This window comes from Hemicordylus capensis, chromosome 4 (genome assembly GCF_027244095.1).
Source record: "Hemicordylus capensis ecotype Gifberg chromosome 4, rHemCap1.1.pri, whole genome shotgun sequence".
Lineage (NCBI taxonomy): Eukaryota > Metazoa > Chordata > Lepidosauria > Squamata > Cordylidae > Hemicordylus > Hemicordylus capensis.
The window spans coordinates 164,841,932-164,861,346 of record NC_069660.1 but is presented as its reverse complement, the minus strand read 5'-3'; the positions used below and the strand labels follow the sequence as shown (position 1 = coordinate 164,861,346).

The window sequence follows — 19,415 nt, the reverse complement described above, 5'->3', positions numbered from 1 at the left end:
TTCTGTTCTTCACCACGACCGGAATGGCCGCCCCACAGTCAGTGGACACGCCCCGTCTCCCCATCTCCAGTTAAGCCCAGACACATTCTAAGATTGTCTCACCCAGGACAAATTAAAACAGAAGCTTCACTATTAAATGCCCACCCCCCATATACAAATACCTAGGCCAAGAGACCTGGCCCTGGCCCTCGCTGTCCCCCAAAGGGGCGACCCCCTTTGGTGTCGCCCCTTTTGCGTTGACCCTGCCGTTGGCGGGCCCGCCACCACTGGCAGAAGCCTATATAGCCCTGAGCAGGCAGCTCTAGGCAGATGGAATGCAGGAAACTGCCAAGTCATCCTCCTTCCCGGCCCCAATCCTGCAAGGCCTCACCTCAGCACAGCCCCCAGTCCTGGGGGGCAGATAACAGATGCGGGCAGCAGGAGAAGCAAACAGAGGCAAAACTCATTCTTCTCCCCAACCCATTAAAATTCTAGTTACCCACTTGTGTGCTAGCCTCTTCCCACTCTTTCGTCTAACTGCTGAACGTGAACCTCTTCTCCCAAGTTATACTTCATTCTTCTTCATGCTCAGCATAACCTCTTTCATTTTCAATGTGCGTCCCTTAGAAGCATCTCACTACTATGCATTTTCCAGAGATTTCCTGCTTTGCAGGTTTTGATTAGGATTATTAAAGCATTTGTAAGATCTGTGAAAATGCACAGAACCCAGATTTATTGACATGTCCCATTTCTGTGCCGCCTTTGTGCCCCAACACACTTTAAGAGAAAGGCTGCTATAAGATATAGAGTGTTCTATAAAGAACAGCACTGCTGATTCTTTGGCGGGGGGTGGGGTGGGGGTGGTGGCGGCGGGGGCGGATGACTGACATGTCACCTGTGGAATGTTCTTTTGTACCCAGACCCCGGCCCAAGAAGACACAGAGACATTTTTTAATGGGAGAAACAGGCCACACTTTATTAATATTTAACAACAACAGGCATGGCGGCCTGAAACAAGGTGATTAATCACCAACTTAAACAGTGCGGGCACCTAGGCATGCGCTAGGATTCAAAACGTCCTACCCATTGCCAGCAAGGGCGACACACCCTGGCTCAGGAAAGAGGCAGGCAGCTCCTGCCCAATTCCTTCAAAGCCAACCCCCCCCTTTTAAAGAGGGGATCTGAACAGCTTCGGATCTTTACCTCCCCGGACCGCACAGCCCAAAGGTTGGTGAAGCCCTGAAGCAGGTTTCTTGGCAATCAAAGTCTTCCCGTGCCGCACAGGCCACAAGGAAGCGATTGACCAATCCACCTTAAAAATGCCCAAGGGTGCTCACCTAAATCTATACCTCCTTACCCCACAGCCCGCACTGTTCCTGCCACCCAGGAAGGTTAGCCATCGCTTGACCTTCCTGCCCCACACTTGCCTAAACTTTCAGCAAGGGCCTCACGGATATTGTGTAAATATAAATCACAACCTTTTTCGGAAAGATGCACCCCGTTAGGGCAGAAGAGCTCGGGGAAGCGAGCAGCCAAAGCCAGCTGCCAAACCACAGACCCCCCAGCTGCTATCACCAGTCTGCCTATTGCAGCTGAAATTTTTCTACGTGCTTCCTCTAAACTGAGACCAGAGCGAGCACCACGCCAAACTCTGCGTTGGAGCCAATTAATCCAAATAACGTATACGCCAGGCATCCACCTGCGCAAAACAGCCAAATCCGATAAGGCTTGCTGAAAGATAGCGAGACCAGGCCGCCGGCCCAAATCATTCTCCCCAAGATGAAGAACAAGAATGTCGGGAGAGGGAAACCTATCTAAATAATCCCTTAACGCTGGAAGCAACTGATTCCAGAGCATGCCCCTCATGCCCAACCAGTAAACTGAAGCATTGCTTCCAAAACCCAGCTGGGATCCCCAGCGGGAGGTGCTGGCCCGCTTGAAAGCCCAAAAGACCAAGGAATGGCCACACATCAGGACTCGGACTGGGACCGCTGCCCCACCAGCACCTGTCAAGAAAAAATATAACAAGTCAACAGTGCATAAAACAACCGCCCGCTGTCAGCGCACATAACGCCTGACCGTCACGGACCTCCACCTTCCAATTCTCTGGACTTCTGACTCATGCAGCCCAATACTCGTAGCGGTGGTGGCTGCACCGATACGAAATGAATGTAACGTCAATCCCTGGAGAGGTACCCCCGCGGCCTTCAGAGCCCTCCTCAACACCACCAGGAACTGATACTGTGTAAGAGGAGTCTGATCGCTATGACTAAAAAGACAGCCCCCTGAAAAGGGGGCTAACCCAACGTAATGCCTCAAGGCCACTACGGGGCACACACTCACATCCCCGGCCACTGCAAGGCGAACTGTCTGGCCCCTGCCCCTCTGATCCGTCTTAGAGCGACGGAGCAAGCAGGCTTCCCCCTCACCGAATGATAAATCGGAATATTGCAAGCAGCGGTCCTGGGGGGAGGACCCGCTGCGGGGGATCAGCTCGCTCGGGCGAAAAGCCCCAAAGAAGGCAACTAAAACTGCAGCCCTAAACAATGACACCTCCCATGGCCCCGAGCAGTACCCAACTAGGCGGTCCAATGTGGGAGCCACCAGATCCAAAGTAAAAGGGCGCCTGGAATCCCTGGGCCTGGGTTCCGCCCTAGTCCAACCCTCTAACATACGCCGCACCCGAGGGTCGGTGGAGGAGTCACTAACCCCCCGAACCTGGGCCTCAAAGGCTAGCGTGGCTAAATAGCCCCCCAGGGTGGACACCGCACGCCCCGCCCTATGAAGGAAAACCAGAAACTGCTGGATGTGTTTTACAGGGACAGGCCAAACCTCCACCAAACCTTCAGACTCCCGAAAAAGAGAGAAAGCCTCCAGCTTGGCTGCGTAGCTCGCTCTGGTGCTAGGCGCCAGAGATGCCACTATGGCCTGCTGTGCTTCTGCCCGCCAAGTTCCCAAAGAAAGGCCGGCATGTGTTCCAGGAGTAGGGCAGCCTCGGGTGCTAACTCTCTGAACCTGTTTAACTGAAAACGAGACAGAGCGTCAGCTATGTCATTCCATATACCCAGGACATGGCGGGAGCAAAAAAGGATGTTAGCCCACAGACACTGTAAAACCAAAGCCCTAACTAAGCCCATGACCCTTGGTGACTGGGAGGTCTGGGTATTGACAATCTGGACCACCGCCAGGTTGTCACACCTGAACAAAACTGAAGAATTGGCAAACTCAGCTGACCAAATATGCACGGCCACCACAACTGGGAAAAGCTCTAAAAAAGTCAAATCGCGAGCAATCCCACGCCTAACCCATTCCATAGGCCACCTAGCTGAACACCAACGTCCCCTAAAATAAACCCCGAAACCAATTCCACCTGCCGCATCAGAGTGGACCTGTAGGTCGGTTTCAAGGAGTCTATCCTGTCCCCAAAACGCGACCCCATTGAAGTCAGCAAGAAATGTTTCCCAAAGGGCAAGGTCAGCACGAACACCCTCCGTAATCCGCACTCTGTGATGGGGAGCCCGAACACCCACAGTCAGGTCACATAGCCAGCGCAAAAAGGCATGGCCCGGAGCCACCACCTTGCAAGCAAAGTTGAGGTGACCTAAAACCACTTGCAGCTCCGTCAGGGAGACCTTACGGGCGCGACCCAGGGACCTAACCATGTCCAAGAGGACCAACAGCTTGACCTGAGGCAGCCTAGAGCAACCGGCAACGGTGTTCAGCTCAATTCCTAAAAAGGAAAGGCGTGTGACTGGCCCCTCCATTTTGTCCTGTGCTAAGGGCACACCCAGCTGGTCCGTCAGCTCCATGAAGGAGCGCAGTAAATGGTGACACTCCCTAGAATTCCCTTTGCCTACAAAAAGAAAATCGTCTAAATAATGAGCCGTGTAGGAGAGGCCCGCAAGATGCCTGACTGCCCATTCCAAGAAGGAGCTAAATGATTCAAATGCCGCGCAGGAAATTGAGCAGCCCATAGGCAAAGCCCAATCAAAATAAAATTGACCTGCAAAAGCGAAACCCAGCAACTCGAAGTCATTTGGATGCACTGGCAACAGGCGGAAAGCAGACTCAATATCACATTTCGCTAAGAGGGCCCTGGGGCCCCTGCTCCTAACAACCTCTACGGCCTCATCAAATGAGGTATAATGTACAGAACATAGGCTATCAGGGATGCCATCATTTACTGATGACCCCCTGGGATGGGAAAGATGATGAATCAACCTGAATTCACCAGGGACCTTTTTAGGAACCACCCCTAACAGCGAAACCCGAAGGCCCGGGAAGGGGAGGCTAGCAAAAGGCCCCATCACCCTGCCCGCGGCCACTTCCTTTTTAATCTTCCTAATGACAATATCCTCCTTGCCAACCACTGATCTTAGGTTGCGGGAATTACTTAAACCCCTATGCGCCGAAGAGGGAATCCGGAACCCGGAAGCCACTCAACAAATACGAAGCTGCTGAACGGTCTGGATAATCCAACAACAACCGTTCCAGCACCTTTAACCTGACAGGGCTAGGACCCTTTATTTGGAGGGGGTGGGGGAGGGGCACCCTTTTTGTTGTTCCTTTGTCTAAACTTGCCCCCGGAGCCCCCGAACTTGGCCCTAGGACAGGAGGAACTTGGGTGACGTGCCCCACAGACCCCACAGGTATGTTTAAACCGACAGGGGGAACGGGAGCACCTGCCATTGGTGTTAAATTCCCAGCAAACAAGGTGGGGTTGAACCCACTGTTGCCCCGTACTCCCCGCAGGTGGAACCCCGGACGGTTTAGAGAGCAAATGCCCACTGTCCGACCTATCTCCCTCTATCGGCCGGGCTGGAGACATAGTAACCAGCCATAGTTCCTGTAGAGGAGCATCCCAGGGTAAAGTGGGATCCAAGGCTGCCTGCATTCTAAAACTTTCATCATATCGCACCCAGGAGGATCCAGAAAAGTCGGAGACCACCCTGTGAATAATGTCCATGTATTTAAGCAGGGCAGGACCCCTTGCAGGTTGGGCCTGAACAATAACCCCCATATAAATCATGAAGCCGGAAAGCCAGTTGTTCCAAGTTTTCTCAACTGGTTTCCTCTTGGTGGCTTCGTGCTCCTTACAGGATTCCCCTTCCTTATGCTTAACCTCAGGTTCTCTAAACAATAAACTAAATATGTCTACATATTCCCCCTTCAGAATTTTTTCCTTCGTAGAAGGGAGCAAGTGATCGCCTAGTGGGAGCCCCATACCCCCATAGGGCGCATGTTGTGGAGATGGCACAATACCCATTGGGTAAAAACCCAGCTGGGACCCCATAGTGGTAACCGAAGCAGGAGCCACCCCCGGGAGCGACCCGCTGGGAGGCCGGTTACCTGACCAGACCTGCTCCGCAGCGCCTTGTAAGCCCGCCACAACCCCTGGAAAAACCAGCAGGGAACCCGCACCCCAAGATTGTGTATATGGGGGCCAGTAAGAAGCTGGGCCCCATCCACCCACGGCAGGCATCGGCCAGGGAAAGGAAGGCCACTGGCCGGTGACGCTGGGTGGTGTAGGTGCAACTGGCTCACCTGGGGCCAAAGGACTAGCCGGATCCGCTGGTGGCTGGCCGACCGGTGCCGCAGGTGGAGGTAGCAACGGTGAAGGCGGCTCAGGCACTGGGACCTCAGGTGCAGGAGGCGGTAACGCCGGTGTAGCAGGGCCCGGTCCGGCAGGGCTTAGCCCATCTTCAAGCGCGGCCAACCTACTAGAAAGAGAAGTTAGCAGCTGGCTTTTCACAGAACCCCTAGTCCGACGAGGAACCTTGGGAGGAGGCACGCCACCCCCACCCGAAGGACCAGCACCCTTATCAGAAGGGGCTGCCTTAGCTTTTTCCAAAGCCTCCATTCTAGCAATTAACCCCCGGATGAGAGTCATCTCTTCATCCTCTTCATCCGAAGATGATTGCGGGGGAGCAGGCCTCTTGGGCTGTCTGACAGGGTATCCCCCTTTTTTACCCTTGGCCTTCCCTGGCATCTTCTTGAATAAATGTGCACCCGCAAGGGATAGACACCACCAACAAACCACCCACAGAAAACCAGCACAAAATCACCAACCTTTCCTTTAAAAAAAAAAAAATCATATATATATATATATAAATAACTGAGAGTAGAAAGACCCCCCCCCCAACGAATTAGCACCACGCCTAGTCACCACCCGGGCCTACAAGCCCACTCAGAGCAGGGTTGGAAGGCCCCCCCCACGCCCACTCCTAAGCAGGCCCGTTAAGCCCCAAAGGCAAAGCAAACAAAATCACGATGGAACGAGACTCTTAAAAGGAAAATAGAGCGACTTGGGGGAGAAACGCCAGCCCCCAACCGCCCAAGGAACCCCGCCAATGCCCAACTCCCAACAAAGGACAAAAGCCCTGCTGGAGAAGCGCCCGAGATGCGCCGCCGCGGGCCCGCTAGGCCCCGAAATGCTGCAGCCGCGACCGGGCCGAAAGACGCCCAAGGAGGTCCCCGACAACTAGCGGGACCGCTGCCGCCGCCGTCACTGTAGCCCCCACGACGGAACACTGCTGAAAGTGCGCCTCGCCTGCTTGTCGGGCGCTCCCCCCACCTAGCCTCCAAGGAAGGAGCTCTGCAATCGAGCTCCTTCCACCACGGAAGCCAGAAAGCGACTGAGAGGCTGAAGCGAAGAAACGCTCAGCCTCTCACGAAGCCCCGCCCACCATGGGCCAGCCAGCCAATGAAGGCTGCTCCTTGGGCCTCGTGACCAGGGCTGGGACAAACACCCTCCCACCTGCACGAGGCAAGGGGAGGGGGATTCTAATTTCATGTGACCCAGGCAGGGCTTGCTTTTGCAGGCAACCAGTTAAACACACAGACACACAAACACCTATTGCTAATGCACAGTACTATGAAAAGAAAAAAAGAAAAAGTTTGCTAGAACCAAATAGGTTCCAGCAGAAATCTGTGCCCAGCTTTTAAAAAGACAACCATTTCCCATTGAGGAAGGAACTCTCAAAAGCCTCAATTTTTATTTTTATTTTTTAAAAAAATATATATCTGCATTACACAAGAAAGATCCTATTAGCCCAATTGGCTACACCTGGAAGGACAAGTCAGACAAGTTTATATTACAGGATGTTTCATAGAGAATGCAAGTTTTACTTTTTACCTTGTTAATTCTAAAATGGGAAACTTTGTCTCTTGTATTTGACAAAGTTCTTTTGTAATACTTTAAAGCAGCAGGAAAGAAAAAGCAATTTCAATTCCGCAAGGCAGAAATGAAAGGAAAAAGAAAGTAACTAACACTGGTATCTAATAAAATCATAGTTCTTATAAGAGGGAAAATCCTGATGGGAGCAAAAAAGCAAGTGCCATATGAAGCCTCTGTGTTATAGGAGAAATATCTCAAAGACAAAGTCAGTAACTCCTTAATGTTCAACCTTAGGCTATATTTCTTATTTTTATACAAGTATTTTCCTACAGAACCATGCATTCTTCTGCAATAGTCTATACATGAGTTTTAATTATCAGCTGAGATCGTCTGCAATCTTTTGGAGAGATCCTTCATCAAGGAGAGGAGAGCTGGTCTTGTGGGAGCAAGCATGTCCCCTTCACTAAGCAGGATCTGCCCTGATTGCATTTGAATGGGAGACCACATGTGAGCACTGTAAGATTTTCCCCTTAGGGGATGGAGCCGCTCTGGGAAGAGCAGAAGGTTCCAAGTTCCCTCCCTAGAAGCATCTCCAAGATGGGGCTGAGAGAGATTCCTGCCTGCAACCTTGGAGAAGCCACTGCCAGCCTGTGTAGACAATACTGAGTTAGATAGTCCAATTGTCTGACTCAGTATATGGCAGCTTCCTATGTTCCAAACCATTTAAGTAACAGCATCCCAGCTTTTTTCTCTGGCAGAAGTGGGGAGAAAGCATCTTTTACAAGATGTTTCAAAGAGGTTCTACTCGTGTCTCTTTTAACAATGCTGTACACTGCCTGGATTTCTACATCGAGTATCTCCTGTTTGCAGCAGGGCGAAATGAAAAGGCCTGTGCGTGCACACATACACCCACACTTCAGGTGACAATTGGGCCAGGGTGTGTGTAGCCTTTATCCATTTTTTCAAGTAGACATGTGCACGGTCCGGAGCAGTCCGGACCGGCACCGAAGGGGGGCCTTCCTTTTAGGGCGGGGAGGGCTTGCTTACCCCTCCCACCTCTTTGCCCCCTCCAGCGCCCGTATTTAACAGAATAACGGGGCGCTGGAAACCAGCTGCCCCCCCCGCCGCGAGCAGATTTAGCCGAAAAACTACCAATACCACTGCCCCCGCCGTCGCCCGCCAGCCCTCCCTCCCTCCCAGCCGCCTGCCCGACCGAGTCCTCACCCGATGCTTTGTAAATAACGAGAGGAGCTCCTGAACAGAGCTCCTCTCGCTAGGAAATCCTTCAGCATACTGAAGCTTTGCGCGCGCGCACATGCGCGCGCCACAAAGGACACCGATCGCTGGAGGCCCGGTCTACCCACCGGGAAAAGGCCGGGTAGTGGTATTGGTAGTTTTTCGGCTAAATCTGCTCGCGGCGGGGGGGGGGGCGGCTGGTTTCCAGAGCCCCGTTAGTCTGTTAAATACGGGCGCTGGAGGGGGCAAAGAGGTGGGAGGGGTAAGCAAGCCCTCCCGCCCTTAAAGACATACCCCCCACCCGGACCCGAACCAGCCAGGGCCGAACCGGTCCGGCAGTTCAGCCATTCTTTAGAATGGCCGCCGGACCGGTTTGGGCACACCCCTATTTTCAAGGCCAAAAGTTGTTAAAAATATATTGGGGGTTGGGACACTTATTAGGTGGTGACAGTGGCATTAAAAATGTATTATTTTTTGAAGTGGCTGCAGGTAGTGTTAGGTCCATTTGGCACCTGCTGCGGGTAGTTGCTGAGGACCTCCTATTACTCCAGTGCCTGTGGCTGTAGCAATTTTTGCTACACTGCCACCCTAAACCCCCTCCCCTTGAAAATAACAGCTTTCACCCCTTCCCTAAAATTGCCCCATCTCCCCCTTTACTATTTGAATCAAAACTGTGATCTTGGCTGAGCCCCAGTCTGTATAAGTAAGTGTACTCCAACTTAAGTGAACCTGAAGACTGACACATGCCAAAAATGAAAATTGAAAAACAGAAGTGAGACTTGCAACTTGTTTTTTTAATCACCTCTAAGTTTTTTAACACACCTAAGGCAATATACAGAACATTTCAAAAATAATATATTCAACAACAATAAAAACCACAGGAAAGGATAAAAAACCGGTTGCCTACAGAGGTTGGCATAATAGACCAACAATGGCCCAAGGCTGTTCTTTCAAAGCTAACGAACCAGTCAAATCCTATAATTAGTTTGCATCTTTTGCTTCTTGTCTCTTCATGGGTGGGATGAAGAGCATTTGGCCAAGCCTCTCTGCTGCTTCATGGATCTTCTGTCTATCTTCTTCCTGCTGCCGCCTCAGCTCTGCCTTCAATCTTGCTTCTTGCTTCCTCAGATCACTGATTACATCTGCTGCAGTGATGATGCCTTCAGTAACAGTTTTGTTGGGTGCTGACTTTACAAAACCCGTTTTGCTGCCCTTTAAACACTTGGCTTTAAATACAAGTCTGTATGGACCATGCATTTTACCGATTCTACAAACATCACTGTTGCATTTAAGATCAGACAGTTTCAGCTCCGCAACCTCTTGTGCTTTTCTGACAGCCTTACAGAACTCTCCTTCTCCCAGCAGTGCCCGCTTTCTTGCTCTGACCTGTAAAGAGGGAATGATAATTAGGCCAATAATGTGTGCTTGCAAGTAGTGCTAGCTCCAGGTTTCGGGGGGCTCTTGGCAAGCTGCCACCTGGGTGAACACTCTAAGGTTTGCGGTGGGAAGGAGGAGAGCTGGTCTTGTGGCAGCAAGCATGAATTGTCCCCTTTGCTAAACAGGGTTCACCCTGGTTTGCATTTGAATGGGAGTCATGTGTGAACACTGTAAAATATTTCCCTTCAGGGATGCGGCCGCTTTAGGGAGAGCACCTGCATGCTTGCATGCAAAAGGTTCCAAGTTCCCTCCCTGGCATCTTCAAGATAGGGCTGAGAGAGACTCCTGCCTGCAGGCTTGGAGAAGCTGCTGCCAGTCTGTGTAGACAATACTGAGCTAAATGGACCCATGGTCTGACTCGGTATAAGGCAGCTTCCTATGTATCTTGACAGAGAGGATGGTAAAAGGAGGTGATGACAAAGCAACTATCTTGATCAAGAGAGTCACTCCACCATGTGAAGGCAATAGACAAATGTGGTCTTGGGGATCAACAGTGCACTTGGTAACTGGCCAACACTGACACATGCAAAATATAAGGATGGAATGGAGCCTCATTGTGTTTGCATTAGTTAATGTAATGTACATAGTAGTGTACACAAACACTTTTCGATCTCTGGAAATAGAACCCCCCAAATTTATCTTTGATGTTAGTCTGCAGTAGCAAACTCAAGGAATCTTGTGCCACTCAAAAGTCAAACACAAAATAAGCTGAGTGAACACTGGTGGAAACAGACACTAACCCCTGCTAACTTGGCAAAGAGGCACCTTTTAATGTGGTGATTCTCTTTATTTAGCAGGGGGAGAGTAACTGGCTCTCTCCACCCCCAGCACAGGACCTCCAGTGACTGTTGCTGGTTTCTATCTTGTGTTTCTTTTTAGATTGTGAGCCCTTTGGGGACAGGGAGCCATCTGATTTGTTTATTATTTCTCTGTGTAAACCGCCCTGAGCCATTCTTGTAAGGGCGGTATAGAAATCGAATAAACAAATAAACAAACAAATAACCCTAAAATGTCCTGGAAAACTAAAATGTTGCCAGCTGGTTTCTGAATATTACTATTTGTTATTCTTTTGCCATCCAAATGGTGCAAAAGAATAAATGGATACATGTCATAAACAATGGCAGCAATGGCTCAAGGATAGACATCGACAAGCCCTGGGAACTCCCTCTGGCCAAGGGCAGCCTCAGAGGAGAGGAGAGGTCAGAAGCCCCCTGTCCAACACACCTCAGCCCTGTTTCTCCCCAGTCACATGTTGCACAATCACACAAACACCCCCCCCCCCCCACATGGGCAAGCAACATCCAATGCCACTGGCCTCACTGGCAGGAGTGTGGGTTGTGGGACATGTGTAAGTGGGCATTGTAGGTGAGTGTGAGGTGTGTTGCTGCCAGGCATAATGTAGCTGAAAGTGTGGAGGGGAAGTCATGGAGCAGGGGCAGTAGAACCCCTCTTAAATTAGGAATGATACAGTCAGTGCCTACACTGCTCCCTCACCTTAGGTAGATGCAAGTACAGCAACTGTGATATATATTCAGGATTGGCCTGAGACCTTTAGGTTCTTGAAGTGGAAATCCAAACCCATCCTCTTCACTCCTTCCACAATGCCCATGTGGCCTAAACACATCCAGTCAATCAAAGCTACCCAAATGCTACACAAAGCACTGAAAGGACAATAACACAATCTATGGCAGAGTAATCTCCACCACAGTTCTCTCCAACCACAACTCCATACAGCTTTCACTGAAGAAATCCCAGATCTGCCTAATGACATTGATACCCCAAACAGCTATCCTACACGTAAGTGAGTCAATCTCACAAGGCAGAATATTGTTAAACACATACAGCTGGAAATGTGTAGTTCATCTCACATATTTTAAAAGCAAGGAACTCCTCTTTAAAGCAGTTGCAGGTGCACTAGTGTTATTCTGAAAGAAGCTGAAAGTGGCAAACACTGCTGATTTCATCCAGAAATGAAAGGTAGTCATCTTAAAATAATAGAACATAATCTTTTGAACTGAGGGTGACACTGAAGTATAGAGGTTGCATGACAGAAAGAACTGCAAGCAAATGTAAGGCCCAAATGTAGTATGCAAAAAGCACTGCAATCATATACATAAAGGATTCCCTTAAGTGGTGCAGCAGGGAAATGCCTGACTAACAAGCAGAAGGTTGCCAGCTGAAAGACATCATCTCATACTGCGCGGGAGGAGGCAATGGTAAACCCCTCCTGTATTCTACCAAAAGAAAACCACAGGGCTCTGTGGATGACAGATCAACTTGATGGCACACTTTACCTTTATTTTACATTATGCATCATGTTTTCTATCCTTTGGAATTTGATAAAATCTTTGGAATCAAAACAAAACACACCCATACTCAAACACATGCTTGTACAGCAAAGGCAAGCCTCTGTGGGGCCATCTTTGAGAAGATGTTTAACTGAAATTCACAGAAAAATACAGCAGAATGGACCTCTGAAAGTAAGTGGGATAAAAATCCAAATAAATAAATAAACAAACTCCTCATCTTGTTAGTAAATTATAAATTGTGTTCGTGATTAAGGGCTTTTAACTGATCTTAACTTTTCTTGGATCAAAACACGTTCAGTTTAAGAATAGGATTAAGATGCTCATGCATCAAAAAGCATGGGAATTGTAAGCTAAGGCACTCACCTCACTGCCAAGTCTTGTAACTACTCAACTTCTACCTTGTTCAAAAGAAAGAGGACAAGAGGCTGCAATGTAACCTTACAAAATCAGTGTGAACGGTGAGAGATCAGGACTGCAGTTCAAGAATGACATGGAATAGGTCAGGAAACACCTATCTACATTAAAGGACTTCAGGTCTTCAAGAACAGATGAATTGCATCCTATGTTACTAAAAGAACTTGTTGATGTACTCTCAGAACTTCTATAATCTTTGAGAAACCCTGAAGCGTGGGTGAGGTCCAGTCCAGCAACTGGATAAGAGCTAATGTGGTCCAACAAATAGGAGAAAAGGAGGATCCTGGGAACTGCAGGTCAGAAGAGTGATGCAGCTGTAAAAATGGTCAATGAGGTTTTGGGTTGCATTAATAGAACTAATGTTTCCAAGTCATGAGAAGTAATATTTCAACTTTACTCTGCATTAAGTTGGACCTCATCTGGAGTACTGTGTACAGTTCTAGGTGCTGCACTTCAAGGAGAATGTAGACAATTGCAAAAGCTTCAGAGTAGTGATGTGCACGGACCAGTCCGGAGGACGTACAGGCCTCCGGACCGGTCCGGACATGGGTGGTTTGGATTCGGGTTACTGCTCCCGCCGCTTTCCCCCATCTGGAGCCCGTATTTTCTTTAGTAATTGCAGCAGCAAGATACCTCCCTGCCTCCCCTTCTCCTGGTGCTTGGCTGCAGTGCAAAAGGCTTTTAGAATTTCTTGCAATTTCTTTAGTAATTGGGGCGGCGGGATACCTCCCTGCCGCCCCTTCTCCAGCTTCGCTGCAAAAGGCTTTTAGAAGCTTTTTAGAAGTCTTTTGCGCGTGCGCACGTCGCTACTAAAAGCCTTTTGCACTGCAGCCAAGCGCTGGGAGAAAGGGTGGCAGGGAGGTATCCTGCCGCCCCAATTACTAAAGAAAATACGGGCGCTGGACGGGGGAAAGTGGCGGGAGGGGTAAGTAAACCCTCCTGCACCCTTAAAGGAACCCGCCACCCCAGTGCCGGACTGCAGCTCCGTGGTTCCGTGCACACCCCTACTTCAGAGGAGGATAAGGAAGATAGATTAGGTATCAGGGGGCGGAAAAACCCTATGAGGAAAAGTTGAAAGAACTGGGTCTGTTTAGCCTGGAGAAGAGAAGACTGGAAGGGGACATGACAGCACTCTTCAAATACCTGAAGTTTCTCACTTAGAAATTCTGCTGCTCCTGAGGGAAGAGCTAGATTTAATGGTTTTAAGTTACACGAGGGTAAATTTCAGTTGAACATTAGGAAAGACTTCTTAACAGCAAAACCAGTTTGATGATGAAACCAATGTTTCATGATGGTGTGTGTGTGTGTGTTCGTTCTCCTTTGCTGGAGATCTTCAAGCCAAGGCTGGACAGCCATTTGTTAGGGATGTTCTATGTCTGGAATTCTAGCATCAAGTAGGGGGCTGGCTAGATTGCCTATAAAACTATCTCCAACTCTGTGATTCTATGTAAGCAGTAAACACATCCTACAGTCTTGCATGCTATGCTGACAACTTAGCTACCATACACCTGCATTTTCCAGTGCTCTCCATCAGCAGGTTGGGAGAACACTGATACAGCAGTCAGTGCTATATCAGATGTTAACAATGCATTTTTAAAATTTCTAAAACTTTTATGCTGACCACCAACCTCTTACATAGTTTATCTTAAGCTGAACAAAAAGAAGCAGCAATATACATTATTCACATTAGGCTTGCTGTGCTCTGCTTGTATATTCTGATGATTTAATTAATTCACTTTATACAGATCCAGTCTTTTGAAACAGCCAATCCTATGCATATTTAGTCAAATGCAGGACTCACCTCTTGCTTTATTTTGCTGACAGAGATGTGCTCCCAGTCTTGTGTGTCCCGCCCCCTGCCCCCCACAGACTGCAAAGTCTCTCACTACTAACACCTATCATTCTCGCTAAGTCAGTGCTACTGCCTCCATAGTCTCCCAAGCCTGCAGAGAGAAGACTGGGGTTGAGAGACCAAGGAAAAGTACAGGGTGTATGGAGGCTACATTTTAAGCAGGCACAATATTCAAGGCTGTACAACATATTTACTCTTTATATGGGGAATACATAACAATGGAAGTCACAACCCTGGAAAGGCCCCCCCCCCCTTTCTATGATGAAAAGGGCACCTGCCAGCTTGGGGAGAAATGGAGCATGACTCTAAAGCTCCTTTGGGACAGGTCAATGCCTCTTCCTGAGTGAACTCAATTTTCAGAGAGTGGTGGAGGGTAGAGCAAAAGCAGCATACAAGTTGCCATACAGAACCTGGGGAACATCCTTAATTCATTCCCTGCATGGAAGGCCACCTTCCCAGTGACAGGATGCAGGGGGTGCAGAAAAATCTATAGTGGGGGCTGAATGTAACCCATGGGCCACTAGGTTACCATCCTTGCAGTTGCAGTATCTTCATCAGCATTACACATATACATCCAATATTCTTCTCCCATTTATGGCTTAAAAGTAATTGGTGGGGCTCGACAATGGAGGAGTGGTGACAGAATAATGTGGGACGTCTGTCTGAACAATAACAAAACAGATGGAGGGGAGGTTCTGGACCTTTGTGATGAAGCACTAATGCTCAAATATAGTAGCTGTTAGGAGTGGAATCCACCCACGTGTCTACTGGAAAGAGAATACACTGCCAGAGCAAGAATGTGCTACTTAGCAGCCAGCTATTTTTCAGCAGGCGGCCAAGATAATGGTGAACATGCAGAAGCAGCACTTAGGGACCTTTCCTTGGCAGAGCAAGAAGTGGCAAGGGTACAGGGCAAGAGGTGCTTTGCATACAGGGAAGTCCTTGGTTCAATAGCTGGCATATGCAGTAGAGCTAGGAAAGATCCCAGTTAAACTCTGGAGAGCTGCTGTCAGTCAGTATAGACGATACTGAGCTAGATGGACCAATGTTTTGACCTCATATAAGGCAGATTTACATGTTAACTAGGAGAAGGGAGGCTGCCCTTCCTTTTTTGGAAGCTAAAACATGCAGTAATGGGTGGTACTTTGAGTATACATATTTCATCTTAGAGAGGATATCATATAAATCAGACATCAGATTTCTTAGGATTAGAAGCTGACTGAGAACAAACTCAGGCAATAAAATTCTGAATGTAATCAAACCAAATGGAATTTTAAACAGACCTCCAAACTGGCTCTTACCTTTCCACAACAACCCAATTTCTTATGTGTTATAAGCTCATGAAGTCCATCACGAAGGGTCACCAGATCTTTCTTACATCTGTCAATGTCTTCAACAATTTTGCCAACAGTATGGCAACCTAGGTCAGCACTTGGCAAAGGATTGTTCTTGTTACACACATTGTGGAGTTTTACACTTTCTATTTCAGGACCTAAAACAGTCTCCTGCCAGGGCAGGGACAGGGAAGGAGAAGAAGAAAGAGGGTGGATTTCCAGAGATACATTAATTAATGTTTTATAACCTGTAGTTTTGCTAGAAGAACCTCTTACCATATTATTCCTAAAGAGTGACAGATAATCAAAAAGGTGAGATAGCATTGACAACCTCTATGTGTGAAAATACAGTGCTTTAGTGATAAATACAGATGACCCTCAGAAGAACTTTATTTATGATCAATGAACAGATACACAAAAGTCAAAAGCCAAACACCCCCCTCCCCCATATACAATACAATGCAATGCAATACAATAGGTACAGCAAATCAAATTAAGTATACTAATGATAGCAAGATCAAATTACATCTCATTGGTGGTCCTTTGATTTTCATGGCTGTCAAACAAAAGTTGGCTACCTTTCAGGTAATCTCTACACACTCATGAGAGGAGAAAAGGTGTATAGTAAGACACCTGGCCTGTTCAATAACAAGGATGTAATCAAGCTGGCACGTGAGTTTTTATAGAAGGAGCAGTACAAAAGAACATGTTGTATTGTCTCAAGCACTCCTTCATTGCAAGGACATATCCTATTGGCTTGAAGTGTTTTATTATACCTGCCAAAAAGTACTGCTGAGGGGAGCACATCAAATCTGGCTCTGAAGAATGCTTTACGTAACTTGGGGAAGATAAGTAATGATATTTTGTTGGAGAACAGTTTATATTTACATAATACTCTCGATTGAGGTCAGAGATAATACTTTTGGCATTCTACATCCTCTAGTCTCTGCGCAAATACCCTCTGGGCCTGGACAAGGCCCAAAGACAGCAGGTACTTGGGGGATAGTCAATAGGACAAAAATTTCTTCTTAAGTGCCATCTCCCATCCCAATTTATAATTGTTAGTGAGCGCCAGAGGGGTCAAACCCACAGGGCACAATTTAAGCATCAGCCAATAGTTGCCCATCAGCTTCCATGCCATTGCCTCCACTCTTAGAATCCAACTTCAAACTTACATTGGACACACATCTAGATGTACCAAGAACTGCCCTCAAGAATTTAGTCAGGACAGTCTCCATCTCCTTATATGCTTGATGTAAATTCCTAGTTGTGTGCCATACAAAATTTGGTCCAATGACTTGGCCTCAAACAGCTGGTACCAATTCCCCTCCTTTGCCATAGAAGAATCTTAATAGAGCTTAATAGAGCCTCTGAGCTGACTGCGTGGCACTGTTGATGTGGGGCTTCCAAGAGTCCACAGCACTAAGAACTACCCCCCAAATATCTAAACCTCTGCACCTATTCGATTTTGTTGCCCCAAACTGACCAATTGATTGTCTGACATACTTTGGTGAACATGAGAACTTTCATTTTCTGCTCATTAATCTCCAGCTGATTTGCCAAACAATATGTGAAACGCTCCTAAGAGATCTTCAGGCCAGTGGGTGACAGGTGGCCCCCAAATACTGCAGGTTCATTTCCTGTGGTTTCACCCATTCACAGGCCACCTCCCTGTATACCCAATTCAGATACTGTGGAGGGAAGTTAAAATATATATAATGCACATATTACACTTTCTGTTATGATTATTTATCCCAATAAGGCCATTTCTTCTTCAGTTTCTTGATCTTTTTGCTGGGGGCTGTGTTTGAGCGGGAACATATACGGACACATTTAAGAGATGTGCCTGAAATTGAAATTTTTAACCCTGCCAAAATCAAATAAGCTAGAGATAGCCTTCTGTATGGCAGAAATAAACTGAATTCACTGCCATATTCAGCTTAGATAGCAATAGGACTGAACAGGTTCAAGTCTTTGGCCTCCCAGGTTACCAGAAACTGGATACTTTCCTCTACAAACCTCTATGCAGGGATTCCTAAACACTGAGCCCCAATATTAATTGTATTAGTCTAATACAATTAGATTGCATTTGCCACCAGCTCATCTGGTGGCTACTCAGGGACGGGCCTTCTCCGTTGCTGCCCCAAGGCTTTGGAATGCGCTCCCTGTTGAAATAAGAACCTCCCCATCTCTGACAGCTTTTAAAAGGTCTTTAAAGACACATCTGTTCACCGATGCTTTTAACTGATACTGTTTTGATTTATTTAATGTTGTTTTATTTAGAGCATTGTTTTAATTTTTTTTTAAATTGTGTTTTAAATTGCTTGTTTTTGTTTTTAACTAATGTTTTAATGTTGTTTTTATCTGTTGTAAACCTCCCAGACAAATAAGTTTTGGGAGGTATAAAAATATGCAAATAAATAAATAAATAGCTACTTCCTAATTTTGCTTCTGTGTAATTCAAAAGTGTGAACATTTTCACCAGTAATAAACTTAGTGTAATAAAAGGTTAATGGGTTTACTTTCATTCTCATTCCACAGGACTAACAAGGCTCCTATGTAAGTTGGTCCAAATACATGTATCTGTGGACTCTGTCTATCAAGTTCTCTTACAGGTATGTATTAGAGGCCTTCCTGTAAATTGCTTCAAAGTTTAAAAACTAATTCTTTCAACTCGTTGCCTAAGATTTTATGCAGTTGAAGATTTAAGCAGGATGGATGTTCTTATTTCCTGAAGGCATCATCAGATACAGAGAGGGTTTTATTGATCCTAAAGATCACTCATTGTTGTTCAAGGAAATCTGCAATTCCAAACATGCTACCTGCCTGCAGTTTTGATTGCTTATAGAATTTAGAGCCATAGAGTCTGTAATAAAGTCCTCTTTAGAAAAGCTATTTGTACTGTCATATTTTTAAAAGCATAACAAGTGAACAGGCATTACTTCATTGTAGGGGAAAAGAGGAAAGCAGAACACTTTGACAGCAGCCAAGCAGTTTCTTTCTGCCATACAGAATCAAGAGGGCATGCTGTGAGAGTGGGGCGAGAGCTGGAGAACCAAGGATTCATTGAAGTCTTGGTAACCAGTCTGCGAGCAGCAGAGATAGCAGTCTATCCACTATAGGAATGTGCCCAAACCAGTTTGGCGCCTCCTTAGGGAAGCACCAAAACGGTTTGGGCATCGGAATTAGAACTGGTCTGGTGGGGTGGGGATTGGCTCCTTTAAAAAGCAGGTAAGCAGGACTTTACCTGCTCTTCTGTCACCCCACCTCTTTTCCAAGTGTGGCACTGGCTGCTCAAAAAGCTGCACGTGGCCTTTTGAATAGCAAGCACCATGCCGAGAAAAGCAGTGGGGTGGCAGAGGAGCAGGTAAAGTCCTGCTTACCTGCTTTTAAAGGAACTGATCCCCACCCCACCTGCAGCTGTCCGAGCTGTTCGTGAAAATCCCTAATCCACTATTATAAGCTGGGCTATCCCTAGTGGGATACAGAGCCCAAGTGGGAATTGTTGGTAGTGCGGGGCTGCGGGGATTTTGAGAGAGCGAGAAAAGCGTGCGTGTGTGCAGCTGTGGCAGGGCAGAAAGGCCAGTGTGAGATACAGCTGCTGCCATCTGGGCCTGCCAGACACAGCTCCTTCTACTGTGATATCCTCCTATTCTCCCTTCTCCTCCTCAGCCGCAGGTCATTTGTGCCCACCAGCAGCAGCTGCGACTTCCTCCTCTTTCTGGCTTGGGCACTTG

The 19,415-nt window shown here is 47.5% G+C and overlaps 2 protein-coding genes across 4 annotated transcripts in view; both read right to left on the bottom strand.

The window, feature by feature from the left end:
- Positions 1 to 938: 938 nt before the first annotated feature.
- LOC128323632 (uncharacterized) lies at positions 939 to 8,043 on the bottom strand. Its single transcript, XM_053247102.1, has 2 exons — positions 5,524 to 8,043; positions 939 to 1,985 (listed from the first exon to the last, which is right to left on the bottom strand). Exons 1-2 carry the CDS (start codon positions 5,966 to 5,968, stop codon positions 1,372 to 1,374), a joined length of 1,059 nt encoding a protein of 352 aa, XP_053103077.1. The 5' UTR covers positions 5,969 to 8,043; the 3' UTR covers positions 939 to 1,371.
- Positions 8,044 to 9,105: 1,062 nt separating this feature from the next.
- TEDC1 (tubulin epsilon and delta complex 1) overlaps positions 9,106 to 19,415 on the bottom strand; it is a 65,176-nt gene continuing 54,866 nt past the window's right edge. For all 3 annotated transcript variants that reach the window (XM_053247101.1, XM_053247099.1, XM_053247098.1), the window contains exons 7-8: positions 15,646 to 15,849; positions 9,106 to 9,718 (exon numbers count right to left, since the gene is read on the bottom strand). In XM_053247101.1, coding sequence (XP_053103076.1) covers positions 9,314 to 9,718; positions 15,646 to 15,849 — 609 coding nt within the window. In that variant the 3' untranslated portion in view covers positions 9,106 to 9,313. The remainder of the gene's footprint in view (positions 9,719 to 15,645; positions 15,850 to 19,415) is intronic.